General features: G+C 36.4%; 1 protein-coding gene across 1 annotated transcript in view; it reads left to right on the top strand.

The window, feature by feature from the left end:
- LOC122360412 (serine/threonine-protein kinase Nek11-like) overlaps positions 1–12,123 on the top strand; it is a 46,169-nt gene that overhangs the window by 11,687 nt on the left and 22,359 nt on the right. The window contains exons 4-9 of the mRNA XM_043260999.1: positions 4,694–4,812; positions 5,034–5,098; positions 6,300–6,426; positions 9,320–9,469; positions 9,730–9,808; positions 11,163–11,248. Of these exons, the coding sequence (XP_043116934.1) occupies positions 4,694–4,812; positions 5,034–5,098; positions 6,300–6,426; positions 9,320–9,469; positions 9,730–9,808; positions 11,163–11,248 (626 nt within the window). The remainder of the gene's footprint in view (positions 1–4,693; positions 4,813–5,033; positions 5,099–6,299; positions 6,427–9,319; positions 9,470–9,729; positions 9,809–11,162; positions 11,249–12,123) is intronic.

Genomic DNA, 12,123 nt, shown 5'->3' with positions numbered 1-12,123 from the left:
TTGTGCTTTATGATGATACTTAGATTACACATAACTGAGAACTCTGTGAAGTCTCCTGGGTAGCAATAAAATGTTTCATGCCTTTCAGTGTCAAAAGCCAGGGCTTTTTGTTTTGATTGGAGATGCTACATCTATGTTACCTTGGAAGTGTGTTTCTTGCCCTTGGAATGCAATGGAGATAGTTTGCCTTAGGACACTTATTATTTTTTTCTTGTCCAAATTGATGTACTAAATTGATGTGTCAGACCACAACCATACTAAATTATTAGCTTTATTAAACCTGTCACAAAATTTGAACCTGTGTTGACCGAACTAAATTTCAAATGTCCAACATTTGAAAAAGTGAAAAGTCTAATTCCATTTTTCTTAGATTGCCCTTTTTATATCAAACATGAACACTGACGTCTTATGAGATGCTAATATATATATATTTTTTATATATAATTTGATCTATTGGTGTTATATTGTTTTTATATTATATTAAGGTGATGAAACATTCATGAACATCCTTTATTATTTAATTGAGTGCCAATTTATTTATTTAAAAAAAGTGAATTTTTAGTCTGTGACAATTTTAAATATCAACGTTTGCAAAAATGAAGTGTTGCTTAGATTATTTTATAACTGTCTTCTATATATCAGACATGACTATTTGAGAACTGACATGCTAATTTATAAAATGGTGAACTTGTTAGAAAACATACAAGTTCTAAGTTTTTCTTTGACAGGGAAAAAGGTTTTATATGATAAAAATTACACAACATCATAACATTTGGCCACCTTGCACAAATTAATATATGTCATGATGATGTGTTTTAGTTTATGAGAAGCTTATTGTCAGCTTTTTGCCAAAAACAAAAACCCAATAACACTTTACCAACTGTTGATTCCACATAATTTCCAAGCTGGTAAAAAAGATCACAGATGCCATAAAAACAGTTTTAATGTTAGTGCTGTTTTGATTGTGTTCTGTTGCAGCGTAGATTAAGGGGAGTCCTCCTGTGCTCAGCATGTGCATTGAGTTCCACTCTCCTGAGAGAGATGGGATGAACAATAGGCCTCTCCATTGATCTTGTGTCTTGCAACGAGGCAAGGTTCACTCTGATATACAGCAGTTGAACAAAGCAAATAGAAAAGCTTATGAATAGAATGAAAGAATATCTCTGCTTCCGGCTTCTAGTTCTCCTCGCTCTGTTCTCTTTCATCTTGTTCATGTTTGTCAATGTGCTCCACATAGGTTGACTTGCATCTGATAGGCACTCACTATAATCAAAATTCAAGACTCATTACTCTTTGATATCGTCTGTATTGCAAGTATACTGCTTTTCTGTTATGTAAGGTTTCTGTGTATAATTAGTAAATGACCCTTATTACTATATATTATATTATATTTAGTCTAATATGCCTTTTTTAAAATAAACTATATTAAGATCAGGAAATTGTACCATATATTAAGCAAATGAGAATTGTTTTTTTCCCTTTGCAATAATGAGAATTTGAGTGGGAATTGTCACAATTCAGAAAACCTTAATTATTCCATCAGCTGTCAGATTAAAAAACAAAACACAAATATGCTGAAGCTGAATTGATTGTCTGTGACTATTCAGGATGTTCTATAAAAGCATAATGGGCGCAAATATGGAGCTGGCTGTGTGTGTGTTGAACTGTCTAACTGTCTGGCATACCACAATGCAATTATTTGTGGAAATGTTGCCTTTGATATAGTCACGAGAAAAAAATATTCTATTATAAATTAATAAAAATTTCCTCTACATGACTCACTGCAGATCGCATTACCACCTACTCCTTTGGATAAATGTCATGTCTCTATGCTCAGAGACTGAAGTCACACATACACACAGAGAAAGTGGGTCTGGCTTCCTGTTAGAAACAGCTCTGGGTGGGAATCATTAGAGATGGGAAGCCTCTATTACGCTTCAGCCGTTTCCCTTCATACACACACTCACTCACACACACTCTTGCATGAAGAAAGTGATCTGATTGCCCCGGAGCACTTTGCACCTGAACGCTTGAACGGTAACAGTGAGCTGATAAAGAAGGAGCACTGCTCTTTCTCCAGCAGTGTGGCTCAGATCTGTCCATGCCAGTCATCTCATCTCTTTAACCAGGCCAGTCCTCACCCCACCAGCTGCTCCCATCTCAAGATATCAAAGAGGCTGTTGAGACCAGAAGTGTCGTGCCCAATCAAACTGAGAGATTGCAGTCCAGATCTGCTTGATGCAAAACAAATTAACTTTAGAAAAATTATTTGTATGTTTGCTAATGGAAAGGCCATTAGTCATAGCCTTTTCTTATACTTCTACTGACTCTAGGGTTTCAGCGGTATCAACATCCTGAATTTAATGTAGGGAAAAATATGGTTAAACCCTGAATTGTACATAGAACCTTTCCTTTCCTTTCCTTTCCTAAACAATTCTTTGCATACTTTTCTTCAGGATTCTCTGATAAACATATAGCACTTATTTGCAAATCTTTTATAACATTATAAATGTCTTTACTGTCACTGCAGAAATCTTTTGTGTTCCACTTTTCTAGAGATCACAGATGCATTTGCTCGAAAACATAATATATTTCATTTGAGATGCATGACATTCTGATAAATGAAAAACTGTGTGTGAAATGGAAGTACGACTGGCAGAGAGGTATTCATTACTTCTGTTCATGCTGCAATGCTTATTCCAAAATTCATTGCTCAATTAAACCTTTGCACTCATGAAAAGCATTGATGAAAGCTTTTTGAAAGCATTCGAGGAGGCTTTTTGAGTGATGATGGTCATAACCGTAGATAAATATATAAGGGGGCCAACAAATTAGCCAGTCCCAATTACACTCATAATGCGAATCATCCTTTGCTTGGATGTGTGGCGAGCCACACTTACATTGAGCAAACACTTCCCTCGGGCAGTGTGCAGAGGGCTTATCCAAAGACATTTCAAATGAACTGCTAAGCCCGCAGTATTTCTACCCAGTGTGCTAATCTGACTCATGCTTGTCACTGCTTTACCGATAGAAGACTTTCCTAATGGAACTCACTCTCTTGAGAAATTGACAAATGTCTGTTGTTATTGAAATGAGTTCAACTATGTGTTCAAACTGAGCTCCGCTTCAGTCATATCATCAGTGGGATTGATTATTCTATTGTTGGCACTTGGTGAAAACAGAGAGATCCTTAAATACGCTGCATGTTTATATGCTCATTCTGATTTCATTACTGTACATCCAGAGAGTAGTTTAACCAAAAAAATGCTCTCAGATTGTTTCAAAACTTTCTCTCCATCATAGCTCTAAATCTTGTTTGCTGAACATTCAAACTCAATGGGTCAGTGTCTCAAAAAATTAAAAGCTATATGATTATATGATTAAGCTATAAGAAACAAGTACATCATTATATTTTCACTTTAAAAGGACACTTCTTACCGAAATTCAAGTCCATAATCCATAATAGTTTAGTGATTTAAAAACTCCCTCCCCTGTTACTCTTTCACATCAAAATGTTCCCTTTTTTAGAACTGTTTAATGTAAAAAGTGCATCATCTGTGCATATATCCTGATTTACGAAAAAAATTTGAGATTCATTGAGCTAGATTTGTCCTAATGGTAGATCTGTTTCTTAGAAACACACCTCTTTGCACTTCACAAGATGTTAATCGATAGACTGGATTTGTTTGGATTATTGTGGTGATTGTATTAGCTGTTTGGACTCATACTGATAGCACCCATTCACTGCTGAGGATCCATTGGTGAGCAAGTGATGTAATAATAAAATTGTCCTAATCTGTTCTGATGAAGAAACAAACTCCTCTACATTTTAGCCAGTGGATTCATTTTCAGCAAATTTTTGAATGACCTACTGTATTGTTCTTTAACAGATGTTAGCTATTTATTTTGTATTTCTCTGGCATGAAAATGAAGGTGACAGCATTGACACTAATATGCACTAAATACAACAAAAAAGTTCTGGGTTTATTTGACCAGTGAATTGTTTATTTATATAAACTCTCTTAAAGAGCTGATTCACTAAAGAATCAGACTTTTCATGGCTCTTGAGACAAGGACAGGGCATTTTATAAGAGCGCTTGTTTGATTGTCATCTCAGTTCTTAGGCTGTGAAGATGCATGTTACAGTGTGTTCTTTTTTTATGCTTCACGAAAGAAAAAAAAACATAAAAAGTTTGAAATCACAGTGAGTAGGCCTTAATTATGATAGAATATTCATTTTTGGATGAACTATGTTTTTAATTGACACCCTGAATTATTTTGAATCGTCTTTGATCATTAGCAGTGGGGTCTTTTTCTCTCTTGCTCTCTCTCACGCTCCCTGCAGAGGTCTCAGGAGACTCCGGGCATCGTGACTAGTGCTGCCAGTGTGTGTCTGAGCAGGAAAATGTGGGTTTGTCTGAAGTGTAAATAGGTGCCCAAAGACTTACATTCTTAAAGACAACTTCACAATCCACTAATGCAAACAGAGAAAGATCAGAGAGAATGTACACATAGGAAACCATAGAAAAACACTGCAGTATTACTCTTTGAAGTATCTTTTTGGGAACAAAAACTGTTTATTTTATCTAGTTTTTGTCTGCTCTGTGTAGTCAGGACTCCCAGTGCTTATGCAAAAATCAATGCGTTTTCATTTATAATATTTGTGCCTCTTTAATTTGTCTTTGTTTCGCAGGACAAAGATTTGGACTGTAAGTTGGAAGAGTTGAAAAGCACAAACCGGACGTTATCAGAGCCTCAGGTCTGCGAATGGCTCTGTCAGCTGCTGCTGGGAGTACATTACATACATCAGAGGTGAGCCGAGAACACTGCTCCTCTTTTTTGCAGTGAATAATTCATAACTGACCTATTTTCTATTTTTACATTCAAAATGAATTAAGTCTTTTATAGCTGGCCCTTACATTTAAGTTTGAACTTTACAAGACAAATATGCCCACAACGAAATAACACTTTCCTAAATACTTGCTTCTCGCAGCTTCTGTTACTATTGATTCTTGTTTGTCTTGCTTAAACAGGAGAATACTTCACAGAGATCTAAAAGCCAAAAATATATTTCTAAGGAAGAATATTGTTAAAATAGGTAAGCTCTGCTTCACAGCCCAAAGGATGCTTGATGTGTGTTTGATGTTCCGACGATGCTTTAAAAGGCGATTTTTAATGGCACCAAAAGCCCAAACACCTCCCATTTGATAAGATAGGCCATTTTTTATGACAGTTAAGAGGCTCATCTACAAGGAAACAAGATCATTTAAAAAAAGTGTGTGCCAGTCAGGTACCTCAGTTTTGATTGAACGCAAGAAAAGCCAGATGGGCATTGCTTTTGAACATTATTTTCAGTTGCAGTGCATTGATGGACACACAAAATTTCCTGTCATTCTTTTTGTTATAAACCTGTCAGCATAAAGTCACGTTTTGCTCATTTTAGTGTGGGATAATGGATTTGTAAATAATGGGTGTTAAATTCTTTTGTACAGCCAACTCACTTGAACACTAATCTGTGCATTTGTGTTGCTTCACGTCAGTTTGCTGCTTAGCCTGCCAGTGTTTGCTTCAAACTAATTCTCTGGTCACACTGTAAAATATGAAATGTTGAGGAGACTAATAATTTCATGTCAGCATTGTGCAAGATAGTTGTAAGTTGTAGCAAAAGTGTCTATAATGTCAGGTTTTACGTGATCAAAAAACAGTCATGATGCATTGAAATGGAGTCAACTTTAATTTGCACATTCACTAAATGTTAAATGTCACATTTGTCTAATAAATTTGTGTCACAGCAACCACAGATCTCTTGTTCGGCAGATGTTCAATTAGCAACACAGGAAGCATAGTCTTTATCATTACGTTTTAAATGACTGCTTAGCTCTGAAGGAAAAAACATTTTGCAAGGCTTTTGAGAAAACAACTTGCAGGCTAAAAATGTTTCTTTTCTTTTTTTTAATCAAGAAGACCCACATAGACTCTCTGCGTGTATGGTAACGCATAAACCTCAAGAGCTGTGACAGTTAAGCATATCACTGATGAATGCTGAACATTACACAACAAACTGTAATGACAAAACAACTGCAGAAAAATAAAACCGTAACAAAGGGGAACAATAATAATCTTGTAACAGTAAAAGTATAATTTATGCTTTAAAGCATGCTGGCAACTACTAAATTATTTACAAATCTGCAGCATTACTTATAAGGTTATAAGGCCATTATGAGATTTGTTAGTTAATTAAACACTAAAGAAAATGTAAGTTACCGCTGATAGAACTTTTTTAATTTTCTTCTTTTAAGGTGACTTCGGTGTATCCTGTTTGCTGATGGGGTCATGTGACCTGGCGACTACCTTCACAGGCACTCCATACTATATGAGCCCTGAAGCCCTCAGTCACCGAGGATATGACTCCAAATCCGACATCTGGTAAGAATAACTAAACCATTCAATCATTTCACTGCATCATTCATTTCATTAAATCATTGAATTATATTGTATTATACATTGCCCTTAATCAAATGTTTGGACACACTTCACTGAGTTTATGTTTTTTTGTGGTATTAAAAATCATTTAATCTAATTTTAAAGTATTATGCTTAATTCTCACAATTCTCATAATCTCTCAGTACGTTTCAATCTTGAATAAAACAATAATACTATTTGTTTTCATATTTTGCATTTAATTCAATGTGCACTTTGTATTATTATCTGTGAAATTTACTATGATTTTACTTTAGCAATTTTCCTAGCATTATTCAGTTCCTTAGAGTTATTTATTTATTTTGTTGTTGTTTCTTTAATGGATATTCTAGACTATGAAAGATGGAAACATCCAAACATTTGACTGGTGATGTATCGTCCAGCACTTTTAATTCTCATCAAGTAATTTGGAAAGTTATTCCCACATTGATTCAAAACTTATAATCCTTAAAAACAATCAATCATTATGCCTTATGCAAAATTGCAAGTAACGAGGTATTGTGTTTAATTGCTGTCGAATGGATGTCTTTAATTTGTGAGTTCTGGCAATCCATGAAAGCTCATTGCGTCAATGTTTATTTTTGTAATTTTAGCTAGAAATTTACTGAAAGATGCAATCAGGTGTAGTTGAAAGTGCAGGTGAAAAATGGCAAGCATAATTAGCATAAAATCTGATATCTCCAGTTGCTTATTGAGCTGTAACAATCTCTATCTGAGCTGTAAGTGTGTATGTGTACTAGAGTGGAATATAAATTCATGGCATGAGACTCCAAAGGCACCAAAGTGAGGTTCCCCCATTAAAGATCTTCACTAGACAGCCCCTTAACACCACCAGAGCTCTGTCCTCTCCTCCTCCTCCACTTACAGCATGTGCCCAGATAGATATATGAAGGGGGGGAAATGGGGAAACAAGATCCACTGGGAAACAGTGAGATAACAGCATATTAGTAAAGTAGAAAAACTGAGGGGGAAAAATGACCAGAAAACAATAAGATTGAATGAAGGAGAAAGAGAGAAGACAATCTCATTTGCCAAACGGCTACAGGCGCTAGCTGTTAACGTAAGGGTCATTCTTTTCCTCACGCAATCACCTCGTTGTGTATGTGCAACCGAGAGCTGAGGGTCTCTGTTCAGTCTCATAAAGCAGCCCATTGGGAATTGGACTCTTCACACTGTGGTCTTGAGTTTGTAAGAACACAAGCACCAAGCACACTGGAGGAAAGGGTTCACTGTGCTGCTTAACAGAGATAGAGAGCAGAAGGATGAGCTAAAACGGAGACACCCTCACGCAAATTATTATTCCTATTATTTCTCTCTTTTTATTGTTTATTTTTAAATAGGCCAATTATAATTATAATTCTCTAATTCTTACATTTATTTTACTATAATTCTTATTGCAAGATGTATTAGAGGGGTAATATTTTGCTTAAAAAAAACATTATTTTGTGTATTTGGTGTAATGCAATGTGTTTTTGCAGTATAAGGTATAAGGTGCAGTATAAGGTTTTACACATACTATACATGAATGCTAAATGGCCAGCTGTCCAGTGTGCTGTAGGAAATGTCACGCCCCTTACTATGCTATGACACCAAAACAATAAAACATATTACAAACGAGGCATTTGTTGCATACAGTGGGGACATAATTACTGATTATCATGATTTAGTACTGTCTTTTTTTGCTTCACGGGTAGCAGATTCTTAAAAACTTTTAATAAACTTGCTTAAAGGTTGTGAGTCAGAAGTGCCAGGCTGTCCTTGCAGAGTTGGAATTGCCTCACTATTCTCTGAGCACAGTCAGCATAGGCTGTTCTACAGGTTTAATGAATCAGTCCTCTGTAAATGCACTGCACAGACTGTTATATTTTGGTTGAACTGTTCTGGAACAACTTAACCACTGATTTCTGGTTATGTCCACTTTTAGAAGCATAAACAAAGTAGTTTCACTTTCACAACAACTCCTGATCATGGTGCCCACAGCAACATTTGAACGGAAATCATACATATTTTATTAGATGCAATTAAAACAAATGACCACACCTAATCCACTCCTAAACCTACCCTATAGTGCATATACATTTTATAAGCACATGCGTTCTCTGGGATTGAACTCATGATAGTAATCACCTGATATCATATCATATATCATATATCATATATCATCGTATAACAACGTGCGACCAACTGAGCTTAGAGAATAGATACGCAGTTGTTGTATACACTCTGATGGGTCGTATTTCAGGGATTTTCAGCATTTTCACATATACATTTGTGTGTATTTAACTGTTCAAGGCCTATAAAGCAGCAAAAATATGATATTCTCTGTGACAGGGGTCACCAAGTTCGGTCCTGGAAGGGCTGGTGTCCCTGCTGAGTTTAGATCAAACCCTAATTGAACACACCTGAAGCAGCTAATCAAGGTCCTACTAGGTATACTTGAAAATTCCAGGAAGGTGTGTTGAGGCAAGTTGGAGCTGAACTCTGCAGGACACCGGCCCTCCAGGATCAAGTTTGATGACCCCTGTTCTATGCGACTTCACATGCACAAAGTTCTCTTTCACATTTGATTGCTGTTCAACAGCTTAAAATCACTTGTTTTTAAACTAAAATGCTTAAAAATGCAAGTAAACATTAGGTTAGGTAGCAAAGAAACGTCACCTAAGCATGTAACCTCGATAGAGACAATAGTCCAAAATCTCTTCCAGTTAACAGATATCTACCGGTTAATCATGTCTAAATGTATATTGCCTACCCAAGTGTAAATAGATGATGACAGAATTGTAATTTTTCAATAGAGTATCCCTGGAGAATTTCTTCTCTATTTGTTCCCCTGGTGCAGGTCTTTAGGCTGTATCCTCTATGAAATGTGCTGTCTGGTGCATGCTTTTGAGGGGCAGAACTTCCTGGCTGTGGTGATGAAGATTATAGAGGGACCTACTCCATCCTTGCCAGAAACATACTCATGGCAGCTCAACTCTCTAATGCAAAGGTACCAGAAACAGATGCTGCCCTGCTCCAGGCACAAATTGTACCCATGTCAACCCACACCGCCAGACTATATCTGCCTGTCTGCCCGCTGTGGATGAGTAGATAGACACAAATCAATGGCTTGTTTGATTCCGATGTTTTTCAAAGCAGATTATGCAAAATCCAAGCAGGTTTAGAAGCATTCAGCTAGAACTATCAGCATTTCATGAGGTCTTAAACATAATTCTCTCTCTTTCTCTCTCTCTGTTCCTGTGGTGCCAGCATGTTAGAAAAGGATTCTTCATGCAGGATCTCGGCAGCAGATGCGCTGAGGAGCAGGTTCATCGAGGAGAGCTTGCAGGTGAGGAGGCTCCGTTAATCAGATCAGATGGACAGGAGGGCATCTGACCAGCTGTTCTGAGTATCTGCTTCAAAGGTTAATGGGACGGGCCATAATGCACCAGGAAGACTTTGATTGCTGGCCAAGCTCAATAGGTTTCTAAAAGTCTGTTATGCATACTCATCACATTATCGATTCGCCATCACATTTGACTCACCCGGTGCGTAACCTTTTCAGATTCTACTTTTGAAATGTCAGTGATTGGCATCGTTGCCGCTTGGTGATTGTATTGATTGTGGCTTGTCATAGTTGGCCTTGTTCCCTGGAATATATGAATTTTTATGTCTCTCTCAAACAATATATTAGTCTGTAAATGTATGAAAGTTCAAAACGTTTCCGCAAACATTTCTTTACCCTTTTTGGACAGGACAATTTTCTTTTAATTTTTCTTTCAAAGCTGTGTTTAGGAATAATCCTTAATGAATTCTCCCCTTAATTATAACATAATGCATAATTGCATCAAATACAGTATATAAGATGTAAACACTCAGATCACATGACCTCCTTAACGCCCACATCCAGCCAAGATGTCTTGTTAATAACTGCAACCCAAAGATCATGTAAAAATCTAATCTAATGACTACTTAACATCCTAAAGCTACTGTACATGTCATTAGTGTTCTTCATTACATAAAGAATTATGAAACCATCCCACTGTGAAAATATAATTGCACTATAGGCATCTTTATCATGGTGTGTACTCTTAATGGCTCTGTGCATTGATTTTTATTTTTTTATAGCCCTTGTTTAATGCATCTCAGTTACAATATCTGCAGTTATATCACCCTTTCATCCCTTGCAGACATATTGACTTGTTACTCGCATTTAGCAATATATTTCTGCCTTTGGAAACCCCCATCTGAATGCGTCTCTTCCACTGGCTATTACACCATCACCATCGCAGAAACATGTAATCAGAGAGGGAAAGGGCATCTAAATGACAACCCTGTACACAATACTCTCTGATGGCTTTTCCTTCCTCTGTTGTTGTGTACGGTTTCAAGTCTTTTTTCTCCATGTAATTTGCGCGTTACAAATGTCTCGTATTGTTCTTTAAATGTGCTTGTTACGGATTCTTCCCTGAGGATAATATCAGTCTTTTTCTCCCCCTTTTTCCTCTTTTGCTGTGAATCAAGAGTTCTGAGACAAGCAGGAGTCTGTGCAACAGTTTAAACTGATTGAAAACTAGCTTTGTTGCTGCTGTTTTGCTTCTTGTTTTCGCGTCTGCTCTCAAAACACTACCTTTTGCAAGGCCTCAGAGAAAAGCATTAACCGATTTTTTTTTTTGTCTCTTCTGTTATTTTTCTCACTGCAGAGCATGAAACACAGGTTTTTTAGCTTGACGCTGCGAGACAAATCTATGGGGGGTGAGAAAGACGCGTCGCAGATCCTGAGAGCGCTGTAAGTTGTGGATTTAGAGAGAGAGAGAGATATTTTACAGGCAGTCACACTTCTCTGTTCCTGCAGTGATGCTGTCAGCTGAGAGATGCATGACACTATCTACACCAGGGATTTCTGGGCTGTTTTTTTGTCATTTTCAAAGTGCCTTGTTGGGGGGAACCTAAAAATATGTATATAGCTCTGTTGCTGTGTACCCAGCATATGGAACATGTTAATCAGGTGGCAGGCTATGAGCAGCATACTTTCATTAATTCAGTCATCACTTTCCATGCTAATTAAAAACTTTGTCACAGCAGCATGTGCCAATCATAATTAGCTATGACCTAGTGAAAATCTATGCACTGTTAAAGTCAACAGTGCATAGTGAGATCTGCCAACTGCAGTTATTGGTTCTTGAGGCAAAAATTGGGTACACTACCATTACTAAGTATTTTTTTTTAATGCAGCAAGGAATCAAAAGTGCCAGTAAAACATTTATAATGTTAGAAGACTTTACTGTTTCACTTAAATGTTGAACCGATCATCAAAGAATCCTGACCAAAAAAAAAAAAAAAAAATAATAATAATATATATATATATATATATATATATATATATATATATATATATATATATATATATATATATATATTCTGAATACAAAAGTAATAAGTAACAGTTGTTTTTGGAGCTCAGCATATTAGAATTATTTCTGAAAGATCATGTGACACTGAAGAGTGGAGTAAGACTGTCTTTTACTTTCTTTTTGATCACATAAGTAGGCTTTGGTAAGCATAAGATACTCTTTTCACACATTATATTATATTAAAATAGTATTGATCTGTAATTAAAACATGGTTTCATAGGTAGTATGTGATACTGCACAACAAACTTTT

Source organism: Puntigrus tetrazona, chromosome 16 (assembly GCF_018831695.1).
Source record: "Puntigrus tetrazona isolate hp1 chromosome 16, ASM1883169v1, whole genome shotgun sequence".
Lineage (NCBI taxonomy): Eukaryota > Metazoa > Chordata > Actinopteri > Cypriniformes > Cyprinidae > Puntigrus > Puntigrus tetrazona.
This window is presented reverse-complemented; position numbering and strand designations above follow the sequence as displayed.